This window comes from Bos indicus x Bos taurus, chromosome 20 (assembly GCF_003369695.1).
Source record: "Bos indicus x Bos taurus breed Angus x Brahman F1 hybrid chromosome 20, Bos_hybrid_MaternalHap_v2.0, whole genome shotgun sequence".
NCBI classification, from domain to species: Eukaryota; Metazoa; Chordata; class Mammalia; order Artiodactyla; family Bovidae; genus Bos; species Bos indicus x Bos taurus.
In genome coordinates, this window is record NC_040095.1 from 62,690,261 (window position 1) to 62,715,965 (window position 25,705).

At 46.5% G+C, this 25,705-nt stretch overlaps 2 protein-coding genes across 9 annotated transcripts in view; one reads left to right on the forward strand and one right to left on the reverse strand.

Annotated features, from left to right (window-relative positions):
• Positions 1–2,565: 2,565 nt before the first annotated feature.
• CCT5 (chaperonin containing TCP1 subunit 5) lies at positions 2,566–16,625 on the reverse strand. Its single transcript, XM_027520545.1, has 11 exons — positions 16,436–16,625; positions 13,749–13,809; positions 13,053–13,217; positions 11,545–11,743; positions 7,024–7,216; positions 6,794–6,943; positions 6,469–6,588; positions 5,704–5,889; positions 4,931–5,068; positions 4,337–4,517; positions 2,566–3,128 (listed from the first exon to the last, which is right to left on the reverse strand). Exons 1-11 carry the CDS (start codon positions 16,538–16,540, stop codon positions 3,001–3,003), a joined length of 1,626 nt encoding a protein of 541 aa, XP_027376346.1. The 5' UTR covers positions 16,541–16,625; the 3' UTR covers positions 2,566–3,000.
• A 284-nt stretch (positions 16,626–16,909) lies between these two features.
• ATPSCKMT (ATP synthase c subunit lysine N-methyltransferase) overlaps positions 16,910–25,705 on the forward strand; it is an 87,304-nt gene continuing 78,508 nt past the window's right edge. For 3 of the 8 annotated variants that reach the window (XM_027520547.1, XM_027520550.1, XM_027520549.1), the window contains exons 1-4: positions 16,910–16,992; positions 20,930–21,219; positions 21,903–22,040; positions 23,872–23,922. In XM_027520547.1, the coding sequence (XP_027376348.1) occupies positions 16,977–16,992; positions 20,930–21,219; positions 21,903–22,040; positions 23,872–23,922 (495 nt within the window). In that variant the 5' untranslated portion in view covers positions 16,910–16,976. Of the gene's footprint in view, positions 17,064–19,958; positions 20,032–20,929; positions 21,220–21,902; positions 22,041–23,871; positions 23,923–24,279; positions 25,035–25,705 lie in introns of those variants that run through there. The other 5 variants (XM_027520548.1, XM_027520553.1, XM_027520551.1 and 2 more) reach the window with 5 other exon arrangements.

Genomic DNA, 25,705 nt, shown 5'->3' on the forward strand with positions numbered 1-25,705 from the left:
CAAAGTCCCTTCGCAGCAGCACCTGGATTAGTGTCTGACTGACTGCACCACCAGGCTGAACCCTGGTGTAGAATCCTGCCTACCACAGGGAAGGGGGTGGGTGGGTGAGACTAGGTGGGAGCATGGAAGCTGGAAATCAAGACCTTCGAAATGCCCTAACCCCTGCCGCTTGTTTATGCCAGTTACACTGACTGGCATTCAATGTGTTAATGTAATTTTATATTTTCCAAAATGAAAAAGTGAGTAGCAGCATTATTTTCCACTTTTGCAAACCTCAATGTCTCTCTTTACAGAGGACAGACAGTAAGTTCTGCTATCTGCTTCTAACATGTGCTCAGTCCCTCAGTCACGTCCAACTCTTTGTGACCCCATGGACTGTAGCCCCCTAGGCTCCTCTGTCCATGGGATTCTCCAGGCAAGCATACTGGAGTGGGTGGCCATTTCTTTCTCCAGGAGATCTTCCTGACCCAGGGATCAAAACCACATCTTCGGCACTGGCAGGCAGTTTCTTTACCACCGAGTCTCCTGGGAAGCTCCATTTCTGTGTGATTGCTTGTAGTTAAAGATCAAGCCATTCAACCAACATCAAATAGGGACTTCCTTGGTGGTCCAGTAGTTAGAACTCTGCTTTCACTGCCAGGGGCCCAGGCTCCATCCCTGGCCAGGGAACTAAGATCCCAGGTGGTGAGCGGCATGGCCAGAAAACAATATCGAACTTGCCTCCAACCCCTGAGATGCTGAATGAAGCTGGAAATGCAGAACTGGGAACCAACAGGACAGCGTTGGGTCCTGTGTGGGGATGTGGCCTCAGGGTCAAGGGCTTTAGCGGATGAGATGCTGCTGCTGCTACTGCTAAGTTGCTTCAGTGGTGTCCAACTCTGTGTGATCCCATAGACGGCAGCCCACCAGGCTCCTCTGTCCCTGGGATTCTCCAGGTAAGAACACTGAAATGGGTTGCCATCTCCTTCTCCTATGCATGCATGCATGCTACGTCGCTTCAGTCGTGTCTCACTGTGCGAGCCCACGGACAGCAGCCCACCAGGCTCGTCTGTCCACGGAATTCTCCAAGCAAGAATATTGCAGTGGGTTGCCATCTCCTTCTTCAGGCATGAGATGGGGGTCAGCCAAAGCACAAGGGATGTAAACAAGCCATTTGGAACTGGAAGGTAAAGGGCAATGTGGTACCTAGAAGAGGTGCTTTTCCTGGAAAGAATCAAAAGCATGTGAGCAACACATCTAAGAGTCTGTTCATCAACCACGTAGTTTCTTTCAACCAAAACCCTCCAGAACGTCCGTGGTTCCCTTTTGAGGAGTGGTTTAGTCTTCATTCAACCACAAACCACTTCACATAAGAGACTCTGGTTCAAAGCAAGCTGCTGGATGTTCTTCACAGGCTGAAATCCGCCCTTGTAAATCAACTCATCCAGACGACTAGGTCAAGACAGACTGGGTCTGTGTCTGCACTGAAACCAAACTTGAAATCGGTGCATTCTGACGCTGCACACAATAGGTAGTAAATTACAATCGAGCCACTTCAGAGGCCATTTCATGATGAGATACATACTAGGTTGTATGTTCACCAGGAAGAATGATGTTAGCGCTCCCTGCTAAGTTTCCTAACGAAACCACCAATGCATTAACATGGAGCAAACACAACAACCCAACAGTTAAGACGGGCCAGGTCCAGGTTCCCAGGAGAAACTGACAGCTCCAAACCCTCTCCCCTGGTGGCACAAGAGTGCACTTCATCATCACATCTTCTAAGCAGCATGCTTTTAGAAAAGCAAACACAAGCCAGCAGGGGGCAGAAAAGCACAGGGAGAGGGGACCCCAGAGAAGTCGGCCAGGGTCTGACCCCACTCCACTGACTGCTGGCCAGAAGACGCTGGCCAGTGAGGCCATTTGTAAGATGTGAACAGTAAGAAGCCTTTCTCCATCACAGGGTGGTAACAGGTGAAGCGCTTGGAACACAGCCTGGCCTCTGCCAAGGGCTATGCCACTGTGAGCCAGTACTGTTTAGTTGCCAAGTCACGTCGATTTGCTTCTTGACTCCATGGACCGTGGCCCGCCAGGCTCCTCTATCCATGGGGATTCTCCAGGCGAGAATGGAGTGGGTTGCCATTTCCTCCTCCAGGGGATCTCCCAGACCCAGGGATCAAACCCCCAGTGAGTAGAACTAATTCAATACCAACCTACACACATGGCAACCGCAAGGTGTTTCCTTCCACTCGACCCTTTGTTTCTGTTTCACTCTAACCTTCACTTGTTTCGTTCCCTGGCGAAAACCCCAACTGGCTTCTGAATGACCTTCTAAGCACCTGAGGGGGCGCCAGTCTGTGCCCACCCGGGCCTTCTCTGCATGACGCTGGCCAGGGCTCTGGGTGGAGCCAGGCCAGGATAACGCCAGGGGGCGGTGTGAAGATCACACCATTAATGCTGGTCTACTCAGCACTGTGGGAACACCCCAGTCAGTATAACCGAACAGCACAGAACACAGCCCACAGTCGTGTGCTGGATACTCATCTCTGAAGGGTCTCCACAAAGATTCACCCACTTAGACAGATGCAGCACTTAAATAAATTTAATAGGACCAAGCCCATATTCCTCAATGTTAAAGTAAATCTTGAGAACAAACCCAAACGTTTAAAACTGTTAAAAACAGGTCCTACATTAAAAAAAAAAATTTCAACTCAAACCCCTTCAATTAAGGCATTTGATGAATGTTATAGTGAATGTTTAACTTAAATAGCAGAATATAAAGGCTGTTTAGAGTTCCCTTTAATATAACAAATACAAAACCTTGTAAGATCATACCTCTACACTTTCATGTCTCTGAACAAGTGAAACTATGGTTACCAAACAGCTACTGTTGTCACAGCATCTACTACAGTGTCTGATACGGGACGTAACAATAAATAGCTGTAGATGCAGCACAAGACACCCATTTATTTAGTCACAGTAGTGGATCTTACTCCTCATTTTACTCTATAAATTCTCTCTTTACTCTTCAGATTCTCCAGGCTTACGGATGTCGTCAATCTTCAAAATCATTCTAACCATTTGTGTTGCAAGAGAGATCTGTTGCTTTTTGCCGATCAAAGTTTCTATGACGTGTTGATGTTTCATATCTGAAAAACACAAATTCATTCTTCTAAAACAGCATACTCCTATCATTAATGGAAAGTGAAAGTCGCTCAGTCGTGTCCGACTCTTTGGGACCCCACGGACTGTAACGTGCCAGGCTCCTCTGTCCCTGGTGATTCTCCAGGCAAGAATAATGGAGTAGGCAGCCATACCCTCCCTCCAGGGAATGTTCCCAACCCAGGGATTGAACCCAGGTTTTCTGTTTGAGCCACCAGGGAAGCCCGTTATTATTAATACCTTGTTCCCATTTATGAATCAGAGTAAAACTTAAAAGACATACAACTTTGAAAGCCACTAGTCTCGGTTATGTTTTCAGAAGAATACAATTTCATTACTTCCCAGGACGTTCTGGAATGTGGGCCTGGTTACTGGAGCACTGTGGAGGACAGGGCGCCCTCTTCAATGACAGGGTGAGTTTCTCAGTGACTTGCTAAAGAAGGAATCATTCAGTGACTTCTCACCCCACAAAGTTCCCTATGCTGTCAGTTAGTAAGCCCAAAGTAAGTGAGATTAGACGGTGCCTGATATGTAAAGTTCCTTCAGCAAAAACCCAGACATTCAAATTAAAGCAATGTAAATTGTCTGACAAAAAATTGCTGCTGTTACTAAATCCTTAGGTTGTTAACCTAAAATCCAGAACACACCTGTAGTTCTGAGTAAAAAAATAAGCCATCAGATTCTGTGGTCAGGATTGAGACTGAACCCCAGAGATGGCCCAACTAGTATGATCTGGGGATTCACCAGACCCCCATCTCACATGCTAGGGCTGCGCCCTTCTCAGCGATGAGTGACAGACGTGCTACAGAAGCACAGCACACACTCCGTTTATAAAACACCCTGTGATTTACGGGACGCGCCCACAGATCAGCGGTAAACTGAAAGTCAATTTCAGAGCTGTTTTATATGACATTCAGAACCCACACTGACAGACATTTATGTAAAAGAAATGAGATGGGAATGATTTTCTACACTGGAAATCACCTTTGAAATAAATACTGCACTGCAGTTTTTTGTTGTAGCTTGCTAAGACCAGCATCCTAACAATTCCCCAGGTAACTATATCAAACACTAAAATTCAGGACCTGGGTACCCGAAGCGTGTTCAAAAATTTAAAAAGCCAGGACCAGTTCACGGTACACGCTATGCGGCAAGTAACTCCCCAGCTTAGGTCAGACCGCGCCCAGCGCCTCACCATTGGTCCCCTTGTGCAGACAGTCGATCCCAAGGGCGGGGTTCACCTCCTTCACTTGTCTGGCCCGGACCTCGGTCATGGTCTGGATGGGGTTCATGCCGCTGTTCTCGGCCAGCGCCATGGGGATGACCTCCAGTGCGTCGGCGAAGGCGCGCATGGCATACTGCTCCAGGGTCGGGCACTGCGAGGGCACAGGGTTACGTCAGCGTACTTGACAGCACCCCCAGCAGCTCTCTGGGGACATTACAGAATGACACCCTTGGACAAGCTAACTCAGGACGAGTCCTCAGAACAGGCTGTCACATGAGTGCCGCTACAGGGCGAGAATGCAGAAGGTACACGTCGGAAGTCAAGAAAGCCAGTCTTCCCGCCGCACCTTTAGTTACAACGTCTAAGCAATTCTCAATTCCAGGTAACACTAAGCGTGCAGAGATCTGTGCCAAGGCTGCAGTGTGAAAAAGGCTGACACACGCTGGCCTGTGGTAACCCACATCCACATCTTCAGGCCCAAAGATCAGCTCAGAGCAAAGGCCCGGAGTCCAGCCCCCGCCACACACCATGTGGTCAGTCACACACTGAGGTCAGAGGCCTCACCTTGTCGGCCTCCTGGCTGACCGCCAGGGCGCAGGAGATCTCCGCGGCGCCCCCGCCATACACCACGCGGTTGTCCCGGATGAGGTTGCGGATGACACAGAGAGCGTCGTGAAGGGAACGCTTGGCTTCCTCGATGATCTGGGAAAGCAACGCTGCCCAAGTTAATGGTTCTATCTTCATTCTACTTTTCCTCCCTGTAATGTACTTAGGGAAAAAACTCCCACAATACCGGGCAGCCTAGGACTCACTCCAGGACATATGACCAAGTGGTGAAGGGGGTCAAACAAAAACAACAAAGCAACAGTCTTACAATGAGTCTTACTCATCGTGATGCGCCAGAAGCCCATCCCTGGGGAGTGGAGAGCACACCCATGCTCTCTCAGGTCCCGGTTTCTACCTGAGACTGAGGAAAGGCAAGTGTGTCCTGTGGGCCCAACAGTGGAACGTGGTCTTCAGGGTTCTACACTGTGACGCGACCCTGGTTTTTATTTGGGGGGGGGTGGGGGGTGGGGGCGGGGCTGGCCGGTGGGGGAGAGGCCCGCACTGCATGGCTCGAGGGATCTTAGTTCCCTGACCAGAGATCGAGTCCAAGCCCTAGCAGTGCAAGAGCAGAGTCCTAACACTGGACTGCTAGGGAATTCCTGAGGTGTCCCTGCTTCTCCGAGAAAGATGACCCTGTCCTTCTTCAAGTGTCCCAGCTAAATACATTATGTGAAAAGCCCAATCACATTCCAGAATCAGAAAAAATGCAGGACAAGTAAGTGAGTCCTTACCATCTTATTTCCTCCTCTGATGAAAATGGTGACGGCTCTGGAGTTCTTACACTGCTCGATGACCAGCATCTTGTCTTTGGTGGTCCCAAACGAGATCTCTTTCACAAGACCCGCAAAGCCCAGCTTCTCAGCTGTGAGCTCGGAGAACCGAGGGACGATGCGGCCACCTGTGGCGATGGCGATCAACTGACGGGAGGAATGGAAAGACCAGCGTGGTGAGCAGGGAACTCTCAACACCAGACCACAGATGAGCCAAACGTAACCCACGACCGCCATGCTCCCTAGAACCAATGTCCGGTGCAGCCTAAGAATCAAGGTCCAGCCCAACGCCTTGCTTAGGGAACAAGGTTCTGAAGAGCGGGCGACCTGCCACTATGACCCTGAACACACTCTCAGCTCTCCCCCTTCCCCTCCCGCGCCCATGAGGACCAACTAGGCTGTGTCTGTGGGGCCACAGACCATGTCTGGGCAGCTCTGAATGTTTATGAGGCTGACACTGAAGCGCACAACCAGCCTGCCACTTCAGAAGGCCAACCAGACAGCAGTGAGAAAGGAAAGCACCTGAAAATGCCATGGAACACCACAAACACATGCACAAACAGCAAGGAAGATTCTAGCATTTCCCCCCCTTGCGACTCAGCCTCTGGTCTGTGGAGCCTCAGCACAGTGTGGGAACCACAGCAGGGCGAGGTCACAAGGGCTTCGAGCAGAGGTGCTCCGTGAGCTCAAGCCCTGCGCGCAGTCTTCTTGCAGGTAGCCTCCTACCTCAATTTCAGGTCCTCCGACCCAGCGAACCGCCGGCAGGTCATTCTGGAGAAGTAAATGATTCGCTTCATCGTCAAAGCCCCACTGGCAAATAGCTAGGTTAGCACCAGTTTCTTTAATCTGGGAAAGAAATGCCACAATCACGTTAACAAAAGTATTTTTTGTGTTCTTCTATTGGAAAAAAGGTTGAAACCAAGGCGAGAAACATAGTTGGGTGTGTAGGTGGGAGCATTAAAGTACAGAAAAGAGAAAGAAATACACAAGTGGCTATGTTCTGTCAGCTCTAGTTAGTTTAAATCTCACTAGGAGCTGTCTTAAGGCGCACCTGCCGGATCATCTCTTCAAACTTCTCCTTTTCGTACTTCTGAAGGGCTTTAAAATCTTCCACAGATGTCACATCCAGCTTATGCTTCGTCTTTGGTTTCGGTGGCTCAAATGGACACGTGAGGATTGCAATCTTAGCATCTTCCACTTGCTGCAGGAAGAGACAGAAACGTATGAACTACGTGGAGGGCTCAAGAGGGAAAAGCCCGATGCCATGGAGGCACGGCTCACCTTGGGCATCTGCGGGTGACTGAAGTCCTTGTCCACGATCACGCCCTTGATCAGCTTGGTGTCCTCCAGCCGCCCGCCCACCTTGCCTTCTACCTTGATGAGCTCGAAGTCAACGTCCCTGCGCTGCATGTCGGCCACAGTGAGGACGGCGTTCACAGCGATCTCGGCCATTTGCCGGTGACAGCTGTTAACCCTGAGGGGGGACACAACACTGACCTTTCATGTCTACTCAACAGTGACTGCAGCCAGAAAGAACACGTGCTGCAAAACTCAGATGACACGACAGTGTGACCCACAGGTATGTTACAGAACTAACCATGTTCAGGGTCCCCAGGGAAGAATGTAACCACTACCTGTACTTTCAACAGTCTGGGAAGGGTCGCTTTACCCAGGTCCAGGGACCCCAAAGGGAATCATAAACTGGGATGGGAAAGAAATTGTTAATAACTGAAATGTACTATTTTCTTCCATTATGAATGTACATGAAGAGACCACTAACGTATGCCAAGAACCAAAAATTTACCAAGACCACTACTCTGTAATACCACTAACACTTTCAAGCCAAAACAGAACAGCAAAGAGATGAACCCACCGAGGAGAAGCCAATCTTATCTATGGGAAGTGCACCACTTAACATTTGAAGAGACTGCTTGATAATTTCACATCTGATTCTGAAAAAATCACAAGGCAACTGCAGCCCTCCAAATACAGTGCCTGGAATCCTAAGTTACCTGGAAAACATAGCCAAGAAACCACAAATCTTGTGTGTCCTAAGTAACTGACCAACAATGTTTCACCTTTATTGAGTGTATCAGGCCCTTGTTGGTCCATTTGAACGTCTATAGAAAAGATCTACGCATACCTGAGTTTTCTAAAGACTTGCAAATAAAGCTGAGTCAACCTAGAAAGCAGTAACACAGAATGTGTGCATTTCAAGAAAGGGTAACGCCTTCTTTCCAGGAGAACCAGAGTGCTGTACTTGCAATAAAGGCCACCCCGGGCAGTCACCCCTGCCGAGGAGTGGTCTCGGCTCAGACCTGCGACAAGGGGACAGCTGGCACCATGGAGGACAGAAGGAAGCAGGCGTCTCTGCTGCACTTGCCCTGTCCTCTTAGTTGAGCCCATGTCATCCTTTAGGGCACAAATTTAAATACTTCCCGAATTGATGTGGATTAAGACAAACCTAAAATGGAATGGATGGGTGAATTTAACTCAGATGACCATTATATCTATTACTGTGGCAGGAATCCCTCAGAAGAAATGGAGTAGCCATCATGGTCAACAAAAGAGTCCAAAATGCAGTACCTGGATACAATCTCAAAAATGACAGAATGATCTTTGTTCGTTTCCAAGGCAAACCATTCAGTATCACAGTAATCCAAGTCTATGCCCCAATCAGTAACGGTGAAGAAGCTGAAGTTGAATGGTTCTATGAAGACCTACAAGACCTTTTAGAACTAACACCCAAAAAAGATGTCCTTTTCATTATAGGGGACTGGAATGCAAAAGTAGGAAGTCAAGAAACACCTGGAGTAACAGGCAAATTTGGCCTTGGAATATGCAATGAAGCAGGGCAAAGACTAAGAGTTTTGCCAAGAAAATGCACGGGTCATAGCAAACACCCTCTTCCAACAACACAAGAGAAGACTCTACACATGGACATCACCAGATGGTCAACACCGAAATCAGACTGATTATATTCTTTGCGGGCAAAGATGGAGAAGCTCTATACAGTCAACAAAAACAAGACCAGGAGCTGAACTGTGGCTCAGACCATGAACTCCTTATTACCAAATTCAGACTTAAATTGAAGAAAGTAGGGAAAACCACTAGACCATTCAGGTATGACCTAAATCAAATCCCTTATGATTATACAATGGAAGTGAGAAATAGATTTAAGGGCCTAGATCTGATAGAGTGCCTGATGAACTATGGAATGAGGTTCGTGACACTGTACAGGAGACAGGGATCAAGACCATCCCCATGGAAAAGAAATGCAAAAAAGCAAAATGGCTGTCTGGGGAGGCCTTACAAATAGCTGTGAAAAGAAGAGAAGCAAAAAGCAAAGGAGAAAAGGAAAGATATAAACATCTGAATGCACAGTTCCAAAGAATAGCCAGAGATAAGAAAGCCTTCCTCAGTGATCAATGCAAAGAAATAGAGGAAAACAACAGAATGGGAAAGACTAGAGATCTCTTCAAGAAAATTAGAGATACCAAGGGAACATTTCATGCAAAGATGGGCTCGATAAAGGACAGAAATGGTATGGACCTAACAGAAGCAGAAGATATTAAGAAGAGGTGGAAAGAATACACAGAAGAACTGTACAAAAAAGAGCTTCATGACCCAGATAATCACGATGGTGTGGTCACTGACCTAGAGCCAGACATCCTGGAATGTGAAGTCAAGTGGGCCTTAGAAAGCATCACTACGAACAAAGCTAGTGGAGGTGATGGAATTCCAGTTGAGCTATTCCAAATCCTGAAAGTTGATGCTGTGAAAGTGCTGCACTCAATATGCCAGCAAATTTGGAAAACTCAGCATTGGCCACAGGACTGGAGAAGGTCAGTTTTCATTCCAATCCTAAAGAAAGGCAATGCCAAAGAATGCTCAAACTACCGCACAATTGCACTCATCTCACATGCTAGTAAAGTAATGCTCAAAATTCTCCAAGCCAGGTTTCAGCAATATGTGAACCGTGAACTTCCAGATGTTGAAGCTGGTTTTAGAAAAGGCAGAGGAACCAGAGATCAAATTGCCAACATCTGCTGGATCATGGAAAAAGCAAGAGAGTTCCAGAAAAACATCTATTTCTGCTTTATTGACTATGCCAAAGCCTTTGACTGTGTGGATCACAATAAACTGTGGAAATTCTTCAAGAGATGGGAATACCAGACCACCTGACCTGCCTCTTGACAAATTTCTATGCAGGTCAAGAAGCAACAGTTAGAACTGGACATGGAACAACAGACTGGTTCCAAATAGGAAAAGGAGTATGTCAAGGCTGTAGATTGTCACCCTGCTTATTTAACTTATATGCAGAGTACATCATGAGAAACACTGGGCTGGAAGAAACACAAGCTGGAATCAAGATGGCCGGGAGAAATATCAATAACCTCAGATATGCAGATGACACCACTCTTATGGCAGAAAGTCAAGAGGAACTCAAAAGCCTCTTGATGAAAGTGAAAGTGGAGAGTGAAAAAGTTGGCTTAAAGCTCAACATTCAAAAAACTAAGATTATGGCATGTGGTCCCATCACTTCATGGGAAATAGATGGGGAAACAGTGGAAACAGTGTCAGACTTTCTTTTGGGGGGCTCCAAAATCACTGCAGATGGTGACTGCAGCCATGAAATTAAAAGACGCTTACTCCTTGGAAGGAAAGTTATGACCAACCTAGATAGCATATTCAAAAGCAGAGACATTACTTTGCCAACAAAGGTTCGTCTAGTCAAGGCTATGGTTTTTCCTGTGGTCATGTATGGATGTGAGAGTTGGACTGTGAAGAAGGCTGAGTGCCAAAGAATTGATGCTTTTGAACTGTGGTGTTGGAGAAGACTCTTGAGAGTCCCTTGGAGTGCAAGGAGATCCAACCAGTCCATTCTGAAGATCAAATGATGCTAAAGCTGAAACTCCAGTACTTTGGCCACGTCATGTGAAGAGCTGACTCATTGGAAAAGACTCTGATGCTAGGAGGGATTGGGGGCAAGAGGAGTAGGGGACGACAGAGGATGAGATGGCTGGATGGCATCACTGACTCGATGGACCTGAGTCTGGGTGAACTCCGGGAATTGGTGATGGACAGGGAGGCCTGCATGCTTCGAGATTCATGGGGTCACGAAGAGTCGGACACGACTGAGCGACTGAACTGAACTCAACTGAAGACAAACCGTACAATAAGGTACCTTACATTAGATTTTTATACTACATTTTAACAAGAGCCCCTAAGTCTCCACTGTTGTTCAAGGTGAGTGTGTCCCATGGCTGAGTCTCCAGGGGACAAGAGCTGTCTTGTGTCCCCAAGACTCAGCTCTAGGCCTGGCAAGTAATGAGCACTATGTAAATGTTAGCAACAGCCAGTTTAAGACAATTTCAAGCCTGCCCCGTCATACTCAACTAAAATTCTGGATTATTTGTTCCTTGTTGAATGAATAAGGAGAAGAATCTCTCCATTAAAATGCTTCCTAGTAAAGAAATGGTGAAAACTGTTAGAAAAAATGGGTACTTCCCACTCGTAAGACCTACCACCCTAGCCTATCCTGAGAAATAAAGAACTGTATAGCTTACAAAAACTATCAAGGGGACTTAACCAAACCTGGAAATCCAGCCTCTAACAAAACTACAAAATGCCTATGTTTATATCTGCAGTAAAGAGAAAGTAAACCCGAGTAACAAAACCAGAAGGGAGCTCATTAAATTGGTATGAAGCCACCGTGGTAATTCTGCTGCCTTTAAGACCCAGCACACGCACACTGCCTCCCGCACGGACGCGCCCCGCGGCCCCGCACTGCACACGCACACTTTGGAGCCCAGCGTGGTCTTCGCCGTCTGGATCAGGGGCTCAGTGTTCTTCATGTCGACAAGGACACTGTCGCTGATCTTGTCCAGGTGCTCGATAGCGATGCGGGCGGCCTGCTCGTAGCCGTCGGCGATCCTGATGGGGTGAATGCCGCGGTCCAGCAGCTGCTCAGCCTCTTCCAACAGGGCGCCAGCCAGCACTGTGGACGAGACAGCACACCCGGCTCAGGGACCCGCTGGAACTCAAACACATGAGGTGCTGCGCTGGGAACACCAAGGCTCCAGATTTAAGCTGAAAGGGTCTCAGAGGTGGAGGCCATCCCTAAAAATGGGAGCCCCATGTTTTGGTTCTAACAGGTACCCCTCACAGATAGGTGCTCAACTCTCAGTGACGTACAGGACGCAAAGAACGTAACACAAACATTTTTATAAGGGAAAAAAACTTCCTGTTTCCTAGGCCAAGGATTTCTATTCAGTGAAATTTATGCTGGCATTACACAGTATTAAATAGAATTTGTTTACTATCCCTCCCACAACCTGTTGCCTTCCCCTCTCATTTTAACATCACAAAAATAAGTTTGAATGCTGCTGCACTCCAAGTACATTCAGAACAGTGTTTGGTTCCCAATGAATGTATAAGATATTTGCTGAATAAATTAATTCAAATTTCAAATGCAGAAAAAATAATACTGAAGATATTCATCTCATCAATCCTCCCAAACTTAAAAAAATTTCAAACATTGAAAACAAATTTCAAGAGTAATATAATAAATACTAGTTTACTTATTAATATTTTGTTGCATTTGTTTTCTTTACGTACGCTTGCTTTTTCTGTTCAACGGTTTGAAAATTAGTTGCAAAAATCAGACATGTCACTCCTGAATATTTTAACATTCAGCTCCTAAGGACAGGCACAGTTTCCTCCATCGCTGTAACAAAACTGTCACACTCAGGAAATCTTGACATTGGTAAGATACTAATACACGACCCACAAATGACCCCACATGTCCCAAACATCCTTCAGAGCTGGGAAAAAGAAATCTGGCACCCACCCAGGTTTCACATATTAGAGCTGCTGTCGCTTCTCTTGAGCTCCCTGAATCTACTTGAGCTGCCTAACTCGACTCCCCACCCCCTTCCTGTTCTTTTATATTGACCCTTTTGAAGCGCCTGGGCCATTTGTCTTGTATCATGTCCTTCCACATGGATTTGTCACACTGTTTCCCCATGATGAGATTCAGAATAAACATTCAGCAAGTGTGTTAGGCTTGTAACATTCTTTGCGAGCCCACAGACTGTAGCCCATCAGGCTCCTCTGCCCATGGAATTCTCCAGGCACGAATACTGGATTGGGTAGCCATTCTCTTTCTCAGGGGATCTTCCCGATCCAAGGATCAAATCCGGGTCTTCTGAACTGCAGGTGGATTCTTTAATGTCTGAGCAACCAAGAAAGCCCTTAATACTAAATAACTCCTCTCAAATGAGAAAGCACATTTTGCCTTTTCTTACCAACCACTCCTGTGGTTCCATCTCCGATCTCATCATCCTGTGATTTGGACAGTTCAACCATCAGCTTGGCGATCTGGTGGTCAACGTCCATCATGCTTAAGATGGTGGCGCCGTCATTGGTCACGGTCACGTCACCATCTTTATCCACCATCATCTTATCAAGCCCTAAGAGACAAACGTGTTTAAAAGGAGGGTAAAAAAAAAAAAAAGAACCTACAGTAAATCTATAAAACAGTTACCCTGACTTCTTGACCCAGTACCTATCTACGAGCTTATTACAAATAATTCAACATACATGAAGGAATATCTCCATGAATACCTTTTTAGATTGGCTAATTTAAAGCAAAACATTGGGACAATTTAATGATGTCTAAAACCAGAGAAGTTGCAAAAAAAATAATAATAATTATGGAGCATCACTAAATGTAATATCACAAAATATAATGTTGCAAAAGACAATAGCTATGATTTGGAAAATGCTAATGAAATTATGTTAAGTGGAAAAAACACCCGACCTAAATTTGGATGTAGCATGATGACTTTAACTGTGCTGAAGGTCTGGGACACACCCTAAACATCTGACCATATTAGGGGGAGGATGCCCTCCTCTGTCTCCTAACTTTCTGTAAACAGGTTGAATTGACTATTTTATGTTATACAACTTTCCTGAAAAACACAGAATGTTAAGTCTCTTACCATTTGGTCCAAGCGATGTTTTCATTGTATTTGCTACAGCCTTTGCTGCCATTATATGAGACTAAATGAAAAAGAAAAAACCCATATTCAAGTTAGACATAATTTTACGTTAACAACATATAACTAATGGCTGTAAAACTCACTTATGACACAGCTTCTATTCTCTAGAAAAGGCAGCAGACAGGTCCACATCTACCTGTGAAAACTGCACAACTCCTAGTGTTAGAAGACAATTCTTGTGTAAAACAACAGAACCAAGTGCTCTGTGTTCTCTCTATAACCCTCAACACATCTAATGAGGCAGGTTCTCCGGGCCCGTTTTATAGCCAAGAGCAGGGACAGTCTGACCTGAGAGGCCGTGCAGGACCGTACGAAGCTAACTCCACGTGAGGAGTCCAGCCGTCAACACACAACACCCTTAACTGTCACACCATGGTTTACTGCACACTCCTCTCCCCAAAGGTCCAGTCAGTACACAACCCACAACCAAGAATCGCCCACCAAGGGGGTCAATCCTGAAAATAACAGAAGCCCAAATGCATCCTTTTCCCTTTCCGTACATAATTACGCTCATATTCCCTCCAAATACTTCGTTTCCTGTCTTCCTATTCCTGCCGTCAACGACCTAACTGATCCACTACACCATAGAGATTTCCAAGGTCTCTCATTCACCAATCCTTCACATTCATCCTCCATCCAGCCAAGCCATCCATTTTTCTGAATGTGTTGTTTTCCTCAGTCCCCTGCCCTTAAATGAGTCACCAGTACTCCGACTCTCAGGTCTGTAAGCTCCAGGTTTTCTTCAAAGTCTGAGACCTCACTCTGTGCCAGTGAGGGCGGCCAAGGCCTGCTCCCCAACATGCCCTCTGACCCCTGAAGCATTGATGCACTGAAGACCTCCGCTCATTAAATCCTGACCAGTTTACAAAGCAGTTCAAATGCAATGTTCTGTGCAGCCTTCCCTTGTCACCCCGTCTCACAGGTTAACGAGACACAAAGTTCACTAGGTTTGTAAAAATACTGGTTATTCTTAAAATACACCTTTGACTGATAGGTCTACATGATGAAATATGTAAACAATAATGACCGCAAACAGGGGGTTCTTAACCAGGGGCCAATGTGCCCCCAGGTGACATGTGGCAATGCCTGGAGACATCCCTGGTTATCACAATCAGGGAGGGGACTGCAGAGGGTGGAGGCCAGGTGCTGCTATGCATCCTGTACAGGACAGACCCCACAACAAAGCAGGATCAGCCCCCAAGGCCGCGGAGCAGGCTTTAGACCACTGGCTGCAGAGTCAGGCAAGGCGGGTATGAACCCTGGTCCTGTTCTTTACTAGCTCTGGGGCCACATTTCTCTCTAAGACCTGTCTCAAGAGACCGAGGATCACAAAGATGTGGCAGAGGCAAAACCACCTGTGGCTTCTGTTATACTGGCATTTTGGGTGCATGTATTGGGTGTTAGTTTCTCTGCTGGTTGCTTCCCATGAAAAACAGAACTGAACACGTAACCCAAGTGGCTTGAGTACCTACCACTGGTCAAAGGCTGGGTGACCACTTAAGTTACCCCATTTAATTCTTGTCCTCCGCTTGACAGGGATGTATTGCCCCCACTGGGAAAGGAGGTGTAACTCGCTCTAAGTCAAACAGCCCAGGACAGACCTGTAGCACTTAATTTAAGTAAAACCTCAAGACACTAAGGGGCACCTCAGACCTGATGACACGGTCATACACACCAACTTCATGGATTCCACCCCAAATGCCACCTCCTCAGGTACAGTTCTACTTAAATTGTTATTCTGTCCAAACGCCCTTCAACGGGCTCCCTCCCATCCCTGAGGATAACATGGTCATGTCAAGGCACTCAAGAACTTCCACCTGTGTGAACCCCTGCAACTTAGACTATGTTGCTAAAACCAGACTCTGCCTCCTCCTCCAAGGTACCACGCGTTCTCCTGCTTTTGCTGTTCCTCTCCCTAGCAGCTAGCTCTCTCCCGTTCACCACAGTGCTCCATCCCGGGACAGCCAATCCTCTACCCAAAGTATTAAGGACCCTCTCTGACTTTTTACCAGCACGCACGCCCTCCCAAAGCTGGTGATTCAGGTCACACACTGCCTTGTACTACGGTTACTGGTGACCACTTTTCACTCTTACAGTTGTATTTTCTTCCTTAAAAGTGTACGTTTTTCACTTTTACGAGACCACACCCAGAACACGCCATGTATAAAGGAACTCAAAAATGAAATTATGCTGTCAATGGCTAAACCTTTAGGACGCCACGACGAAAATGACTCTCATTTCCTTTGAGGTCGTTGCAGGGACACCGACAGCGTCCTAACCGGCCAGGTGACCTGAGAACACCCCCCTGCATCCTACTGACGAAAACACTGTTTGGAATGCCTGCAGGTTGGAGAAACCAGTGGGGACGCGCCTTCACCGCCTGAGAATTCAAGCCTCCCCACCCAACTCTGAAGAGCGCCCGCGGGACACCTGAACCCCCAAATGAGACTAAAGGCTTATACGTCGATTTTTCCCGGGCGCGGGGCGAGGGACTGGAGACCAGAGGGGGCTCCCTCAAGCTCCCCCCGGAGCACATGGCAGAACCCCTCAGACATTGCGCAGGCGCAGAACCACCGGCTTCGGCCGCCTCCCCTCATCCCACCGCCAGTGCGTCCCGGGCCCGTTACCTTGAGGGCCTCAAGTCCCATAAGACGAGACTTGCGGTCCTGATCCTTGATGATGAGGAAAGGACGGCCATATTCATCGAAGGCGAGGGTCCCCACGGAAGCCATGATGCGGCAGCAAGAGTTACACTCCCTCAACCAGCGGAGACCACGCCGGAACCCAGAGCCCGCCTTCCTCTCGCGGGAGGGCGCAAGAGCTCGCGCAGGCGCAGTGCAGGCCGCCCGAGACCTATTTCTCACTTGAGACTAGTTTAACGCCAGACAGTACCTTCTGGAAGCAACGGCCTTCGGAAACTTCTATCATCCAGGAAGCTGTGGGGGGGGGGTGGAAGTTTGAAGACACGGACGGGAACTTTAAAATCCAAAAGCCAGGAATAGATGTAAATTATACATTCATTAAAGCTTTAATATTGACTGTTTCTTGATAGTGTTCCCCAACGAGGAGCTCATTTACTTAGAACATTATTTTCTCCCTCGTTCCTCTCCCGGCTCTGGGAAGGTGGTAGAGTCCACTTCCGGTTTTCTAACTGCCGGAAATCTCGCGATGGATGGAGGAGGAGGTGAGGCCCGCCGGGGGCGGCGGGCTCTTTTGGGGCGCGGGCGCGGCGTCGGTCCCGGCGTGGGACTCGCGGTTAGTCTCCAAAGCAGCCCGTCCGAGTTGGACGCGGCGGGGCGGGGATCCGCGGGGCCGGTTTCCGGGCTCGCGGCCTGGCGTTCGGTGCTCAGTGCTCGCGCCTGCGGTGCGTGCTTGTGTTTGGCCCTGGTTTCTGACCGCCCGGAGCTGTTCTCTAGCGCCTTACGGCGAATAACTCAGTTTGGCACGATATTCCGAGATGTGGGCCCTGGAGTCCCGCTGTCCCGGTTGGGGAATCACAGCTCCGCTTCTTTTTCTAGCTGCGTCTTTGGGGAAGTGACCTGTCTGCAGCAATGGCAGTAATAACACTGCTGCTGCTAAGTCACTTCAGTCGTGTCATCCGACTCTGTGCGACCCCATAGACAGTAGCTCACCAGGCTCCCCTGTCCCTGGGATTCTCCAGGCAAGAACACTGGAGTGGGCTGCCATCTCCTCCAGTGCATGAAAGTGAAAAGTGAAAGTGAGGTCGCTTAGTCGTGCGACCCCATGGACTGCAGCTTTCCAGGCTCCTCCGTCCATGGGATTTTCCAGGCAAGAGTACTGGAGTGGACTGGAGTGGGGTGCCATTGCCTTCTCGGAGTAATAGCGTCTGTCTTTACGGGTTCAGGGAGAACCGTGCCTGACCTTTGGCAAGCTGTGTTTAATTTTGCACTGATACTTCGGTAACTAGCCCAGAGTTACGCAGCTCCTAAGAAGAAAATGGACCTGGCCTTGCACTGAATTTCCACCCCCTGAAGCCCGGAGTTGTGCTGCTTCTGAAAGTTTTTTTCTGGCAACCCTAGCGAAGTCCCAGGTCCTCTGAATCCCTCCAGCTGCTTTTTTCTAACGAGCGCTGATTACGACCTAATCATTTGTAGGCTTAAATTGATTTGTTGTGGGTTTCCAGCCTCAGCTGGTAAAGAATTCGCCTGCAATGCGGGAGGCCTGGGTTCGATCCCTGGGTTGGGAGGATCTCTTGGAGAAGGCAAAGGCTACTTACTCCAGTATTCTGGCCTGGAGAATTCCATGGACTCTATAGACCATGGGGTCGCAAAGAGTCAGACATATGTATGTCCCCTCCCTCTTGAACTTCACACCCCGCCCCATCCCATCCCACCCTTGTAGGTTGTCTTAAGTACCGAGTATCGTATCGAGTATCGAGTTGAGCTCCCAGTATTATACAGCAGGAAAGTCTGCTTTCTTTAGAGACAAAGATTTGTGTTTGCTTAGGGCTAGAGGGGGCGGGGAGGATGAGGGTAATGGCTGAAGCATAAGGGTTCATCCTATGGAAGTAATGAAGAAGTTCTAAATTTGACTGGTGATGGATTTAAGGAATTGGCTCTTGTGACTGTGGAGGCCCATGCTTACTGAGTGCTCAGTCGCTCAGTCATCTCCAACTCTTTGTGACCCCATGGACTGTAGCCCACCAGGCTCCTTTGTCCATGGGATGCTCCAGGCAAGAGTACTGGAGTGGGTTGCCATTTCCTTCTTCAGGGGATCTTCCCAATCCAGGAATCGAAGCCCGGTCTCCTGCACTGCAGGCAGATTCTTTACCAACTGAGCTACTAGGAAAGCCCCAGCAACTCATCTCGTGCTACACAACTCTTAAGTTCTGAGACTCCAGAGCTATGTGAGATCTTTCTGATCACTGTCCTCTACAGTTGAAACACCTGCAGAAGGACTTTTTCATACGAGGCAAGGCAGATGTGCCTGCCTTTAAAAAAAGAAAAAAAGCAAATCTTCCGTTGGCATGTTAAGTTCCTCCGCGCAATGCTGAAAAGTATGAATGGGAATGTACTTAAAACTCCTGCTTTCTATCAAACACCATCATTTTTCTGAACTTTGACCTCCATCACTGGCAGCACGAGTAGACTTCTGTTACTGTTTCTGAGTTGGTCTTCTGCCATGACACCAGTTGTAAAACTCACTTTAGGGGACCTCAGCCTTCAATAACAAAGCCACGCTGAACGGGAGATGCTGAGGTGGGTCAGCCGTGGGCTTCCGGTGTGTCCTGTGTCCACGTTTGGGCCTCACTTCAGTTGTGACACATTACCACATCTCATGGGCTTCTCTGGGTGGCTCGGGTAAAGAGCCCGCCTGCCAATGCAGGAGATGCGGGTTCGATCCCTGTGTCGGGAAGATCCCCTGGAGGAGGAAATGGCACCTACTCCAGTATTCTTGCCTGGAAAATTCCATGGATCGAGGAGCCTGGTGGACTGCAGTCCGTGGGGTCGCAAAGAGTTAGATATGGCTCGGTGAGCGTGCACACACTGGGATGGTAAGCAGAAGTCCATCTCTTAATCCCAGCACCTGTGAGGACGCTGCCTGAGCCACTGGGCGGATGTGGTTGAGTGAAGGACTTCAAGATGGGAGGCTTATCCTGGCCTGTCTGGGTGGCCCAGTGTACTCCCAAGGAAAGGATTCCTTTTTTAAGAAGGAGAGGGGAGCAGGGGTGTCAGAGGAGGTGTCTTGTGGAGCCGGTGGCTGGACTGGCCTGGGGCCACTGGCCGAGGAGTGCGGGCAGCCTGTCCTACCCCAGGGCTTCCAGAAGGGACAGGTATGCCCACCCTGTTTCAGAATCTGACCTCCAGAACTGTGCTTTTAATAAGTGTGTATCGTTTTTAACTGGCCTAGTTTATGGTAATTTCTTACCACAGCAGTAGGAGACTAAACACAGTGACCTTTTGAACAGAAACGTCTTCAAATGATGAGACTATTCTGTGCCCCTTCCTCTTACTCCGTTTGTCTACAGATTCCTGTGGTTTTGGTTTTAGCGCCTCAGCTAGATCGAGAGCTGGTTCAGGGCAGGGTGGTCTCGTTCCCGTGGGGTTCAGTGCTGCGCGCTGTTGTGCATGCTCTTCCTGTATCCCCTTGTCTCATCCTCACAATGATCCCGTGATCCCCACTTTACAGATGAGGAGACTGAGGTTCCGAGAGGTGAAGGGTCACCGCTGTTAGTAAGGAGTGGAGCCAGGGTCCGACCTCGGTAGGCTCGGCATCTGTGCCCTTACCCTCTGTGCTCTGCCCATCATTAATCCATTTCAGAATTAATTTCAAATAAATTTCATCGTAAAAAATGTGAGATCCTATTACGAATCCATTCTGAAGCATAAAACTCAGGAGGATGTTTAAGGTACCATTTATTCCCTCGGTAATCAGTGATTGGAGTTTGTTTTATTCTGTACTGTGATAGCACTGAAATGAGTATATATTTGTCCTTTACGATCTGCCTTAAATATCTGCTTATTACCATGACTAAGATTTTTAGTAAAATTTTGTCTCCTCTGTTAACTTCAGAATTGAATTTGTACCACTGGATTTTTGATGCCTGACCAATTTTGATGTAGAATACTTTCTTCCTATTTGAAATAGGATAATGATTAGACATTTTTATGCTTATTATGGAGTTTTGTTCTGAACCACACAAGTACAGAGTACATGGTTAATATTTGTATTAATGGATTGTTGTTTAGTTGCTAAGTCGTGTCCAAGTCTTTGTGACCCCAAGAACTGCAGAACAGCGGACTCCCCTGTCCGTCATTATCTCCTGGAGTTTGTTCAAGCTCATGTCCATTGAGTCGGTGATGCCATGGGTACTGATTCATACTGGATACTGATTCATAAATAGATTTGAACACATTATTTTCTGGGGATGACTCCTAGGGGGAAAAATCAGTATGTTGGAAAGAAAAGATTTCAGTCTTCCATTAGTATTGAATAATTTTCTGTTAAACACTCTAGTTGATAGACTCTAGAACTCATTGTGGAATTCTACATTTGTAATTCTAATTGTATTGAGCAAAATTAGCCTTTAAAAAGCACGAGTTTATTTGTTGGATTTCTGATTTTGATGTTTCATAAATCTTTTCCTGCTCTCAACCCAGGGACACACCTAGCAACACTTGAAGAAGGAAGGCCATCAGAATGTGTTCCACCTGCAAGTCTTGAAGCCAACAGTTTGAAGAAAAGCAGTTGGGGGGTCTTATTTACTGGCATTGTTGGGGGGACGCTGGTGGCTGTGTATGCTGTGGCCACACCATTTGTAACACCAGCCCTCCGAAGAATTTGTTTGCCATTTGTACCCGCCACTACGAAACAGATCGAAAACGTTGTGAAAATGTTGGAATGCAGGAGAGGACCCCTGGTGGACATCGGTAGTGGTGACGGACGTATTGTGAGTTACTTGAAGACGTTTTAAGGTTTACGTTTTTTGGGGTTTTATGTTTTAAAATTTCTGTTTCACATTTCTTATGAGGCTTATGCAAAGCCTTGTTAAATTGATAGCCTAATAAAGTGTTCATTTAATTTTGTGTTTTCTTGGCTGAACTACTAAGTCCTTCAGCAGGACTTTGGAATTTATTTTTCTCAGATTAATTGTTCTTAAAGGGGAAAGTGCTCTGGATGTCTGGTAAAAAGCAACAATTGATTGATGATTATGAAATTGTTCATGAAAAAACTTAGGCCAACAGAAACATGTTAAGTCATGTAGTTTGACTATTTTACATTTTTTTCCAAGGGTGACTCCTAGGGAAAAAAAAAAAATCAGTATTTTGGGGAAAAAAAATTTCAGTCTTCCATTAGTATTGAATAATTTTCTGTAAAACCCTTTAGTTCGTATTGAATTAATTCTGCTTCTTGTGGGTTCAATCCCTGGGTTGGGAAGATCCCTTGGAGGAGGAAAGGGTGACCCACTCCAGTATTCTTGCCTGGAAAATCCCATGGACAGAGGAGCCTGGCAGGCCAGCGTCCATGGGTTTGCAAAAAGTTGGACATGATGTAGGGACTCAACAACAGTAACAACATAAGTAGGGAGTTTTCATGTCTTTTTCTGATCTTGAGCACAGCCTCTCCCCGCAGGTGATCGCAGCTGCAAAGGAAGGGTTCACAGCTGTGGGTTATGAGTTGAACCCCTGGCTCGTCTGGTACTCCAGGTACCGCGCTCGGCGGGAAGGGGTGCAGGCATCTGCCAGATTTTACATCTCAGACTTGTGGAAGGTACGTACGGCTGAGGACATGCTAGAGCACTCCACCCCCAAACTTTATGATTTTTGATTAGTATGACTGAAAACTGAATTAAAATAGAGAGTTGAAGTGTATATTTCGGCATTATGAAATGTGAACAGCTTTTAAATTGATAGATTTTACAAATCAGCCCTACGTTAGAGTAGAAACTTAAGGTTTATAACTTTACAGGTCATGTGACTTCTAAGGCTTTATTTACTCAATTTAAAATGTTCTCATTTCTCTTTATTATGCAGTGATAAAGATTTTTTTATCTCATTTGTAAGTCTTGTACATTGTCATATAGGCATTAACTTGTTAATGTCATTCTTGGTAAATAGTTTTGTGTGTGTGAGTGTATTTATATGCGCATATGAATATGTGTGTCTGAGTGTGTTTGAGACTGTGCGTCTGAGTTTGTATGTGTGTTTATGTGTGTGTGTATATGTGAGTGTGTGCACGCTAATGTGAGTGTGTGTGGGTACATGTGTGTATGTGTATATATACCTAGGGAGAGACAGAAGTAGTGCAGGAGAAAGGAAAGGACCCGCCAACCGTGCTGTGATGCTCCTTTGCGTCTTCAAAAAGTATAAGATATTTCCAAGTTTACTTGTTTTCTAAAAAGTGCCTGGTAATTTTGCTTTAGGAATGCTCCATAAAATGCTTTTTCTTAAATAAGAATTTTCCTTTGTAATAGTGTCATCAGTAGCTTATAAAAATTCACTTGAGTTTTGTTTGCATTGTTTTTTATTCCATATATACGTAAATGATCTCTCTATAGAGTAAATAAAACTTTTATTGGGTAATAAGAATTTTGACTGGCGAAGCACTTTTCCCCCCAGTTTTCCAACTAAAGACCATTTTATTGCCATTTTTACTTAAGTGTTTTAGAGAAGAGGAGGGGGACCAGAATTCTAAGGATGACTCCATAGGAGAAACAGGTGGTTCTGAAAAACCTCGAGTTCTTGCTAAGCTTGTTTTGTGTAGAGCAGAGTAGAAAGTGGGCCGGGGTGCAGATGGCCCAGTCTACCAGGGTGACCACCGGTGGTCACTGGTGAGTCCCTGCTTTTCTGACCATCAATCTGGGTGGCCCTGTGTGGAGTGGCTGTGAGGATGAGCTGGGATAGCTTCTGTGGAAACTTCTGGAAAACTGTAACAGATGCGCTAACACGGGTGAAAGTATTAATACGGGAAATCTTAAAAAGGGCCACTGTTTGTGACAACCCACTATTTTTTTGAACTTTCTATTTTGTATTGGGGTATATATGCTGGAAAAGACTGAAGGCCAGAAGACAAGGGGGCAACACAGGATGAGATGGTTGGTTGGCATCACCAACCCCATGGACATGAGTTTGAGCAAACTCTGGGAGGTAGTGAAGGACAGGCATGCTGCAGTCCACGGGGTCACAAAGAGTCAGACAGCTTAGCGACTGAATAACAACCATGGCCGACGATTAACAATGTTGTGATAGTTTCAGGTGGACAGCAGAGGGACTCAGTCATACATAGACATGTGTCCATTTCCCTCCAGACTCCCCTCCCATCCAGGCTGCCACGTAACATTGAGCAGAAGTCCTTGTGCAGCACAGTAGGTCCTTGTTGGATATCCACTTTAAATATAGCACTAGGTACACGTCCATCCCAAACTCCCTAACTGTCCCTCCCCGGTGGCAACCAGAAGTTCGTTTTCTAAGTCTGTGAGTCTCTTTCTGGAAAACCAACTATTTTTTGAAATGGGAAATTGCTATTCATTCCGAAATAAAGCTTAAGCTGATGTTTGACTTTCCAGAATTAATCTATGAATTGTTTTCTCCCTTCTCTTCAGGTCACTTTTTCGCAGTACTCAAATGTTGTTATCTTTGGTGTGCCCCAGATGGTGAGTATGCCCTTCCTGCCACCCAAGTGTCTTTTTCTAGGTTAGGAGGGGGCTTCTGGCCTGCTCCCCCGTGTGCAGAATGACAGATCATTGGTTTAACAAAGTACTTGAGGGCCTTGATAGTTTAATCATAAAAGATTCAGTCTTGTCGTTTAAAAGTTCTGCTTTAGATGAAGGTCTCAGTGATCTACCTAAGCCCTAACAATTTGAGTCTGAAAACTGCTTTATGAGCTCCTGGTGTCTAATGTGGGTTTTCACAGTTGCTCACTTACTATATCCAGCTGAAATCACTTGGGAAAGTTAACGGGAGGGGCCTTCCCTGATGGCTCAGTGGTAAAGAATGTGTGTGCAATGCAGGTTCAATCCCTGGGTCGGGAAGATCCCCTAGAGAAGAGAACGACTACCCGCTCCATTATTTTTGTTCGGGGAATTCCGTGGACAGAGGAGTGTGGCAATTTATTGTCCATGGAGTCACAAAGAGTTGGACACAACTGAAGCGACTTAGCATGCACACACAAGCCTTGAGTAGTTTCTGTTGACCTCAGTTGGCTGATTTGTATTGAATTCTGACTCTGTACTTTGGAAAGTAAAAATGCTGCAGCACTGGACTGCAAATGGTCCACAATTTAGCCTTTGGAAAGATGACCAGAATGCGAGGCTTTCGTTGTAATTGTTGGTTTACTGACTGTAGAAAGAAATCCTCCTCCACTTTTCAAGCTCTGTAATTGTAGGCATGGTAATCCTGGCAGATTTCGGTTGTTTGCCAAAATGCCACTAAGTAAGTGATAACGGTTTTTATTTTTTAAAAAATGGACTTTTTTTGTTGTTATGCTTTCTTATTCATATCTTAATTTTTCCTTAAGATATCTCATGCTGGAGAAATTTTTTTCTATTCGAGTTTTCCATAAAATGCATTTTTCTCTCTTTTTTAAAAAAAGTATTTAGAAGTGCTTTTGTTAAATACTCTTGAAAGTGATAGGATTCTGTATGTTCATAATTCTCAGCAAGCCTAACATGAAGATGAAACCTGGTTGTCTATACTTTTGTTATAAAAATGAAAAGAAGTAGAAAGGCATGATCTTTGATCATTAAAAAAAACACCTAAAAACGTATTTGGTATCAGAATTGCTATGGAATCTGATGGGTTTTTTTCCTACTTATTGTGAAGTTTGAGCATTCTTTTGGGATAATTGGCATTTTGAGGCAAAGAACCTTAATTTAAAATCCATGCTTTATACAAATAGAAAGCTGACATATGTTTTGCGCTGTCTTGAGAGGCCCTGAGGTGCTGTCCCAGCAGGGGGCAGCACTGGCCTTCTCCTGGCTCCAGCTCCTTGGGCTTCTCACCACATTTGAAGTGTAGTCAGTTTTGGGAACTGTTCATCCAAGGGAAGAGTGTTATTTTGATAAATACTTTTGTGATTATGAGCCATTCTTCTGTACACAGAGAAACCTTAAATAAGGCACTTGCAGCATTTCACCATTCTCAGGAAGAAGGAAGCAGCTGAAATGCACAAAGTGCCCACGTCTCCTGGCACGAGAGGGATTCAGCCAACTTGGAGTTCTCCACGCAGGGGGACGGAGCAGGGTGCTGAGGCTCAGATGGCCTCGGTGGGTCTAAGAGGCTCGGTTTCCCTGGTGGAGGTCCCTGTTTTCCGCCCTCCCCAGGCCTTGCCTGCATGGAAACAGTGAGAGGAGGGAGGGGGCTGCCAGGGGCTGCCAGGTCAGCCCTTGGGGTCCTTAGGTTCCTGGGAAATTCTTTTAGGCTGTCTGGGCTCATTAT

Coding starts and splice junctions, on each gene's coding strand:
- CCT5 (XM_027520545.1), bottom strand. CDS start 16,540: ATGGCTTCCGTGGGGACCCTCGCCTTCGATGAATATGGCCGTCCTTTC. Junction 11,744..13,052: donor TGGAACCACAGGAGTGGTTG/GTAAGAAAAGGC, acceptor TCTCGTCCACAG/TGCTGGCTGGCGCCCTGTTG. Junction 6,589..6,793: donor TTGAAGAGATGATCCGGCAG/GTGCGCCTTAAG, acceptor TTTCTTTCCCAG/ATTAAAGAAACTGGTGCTAA.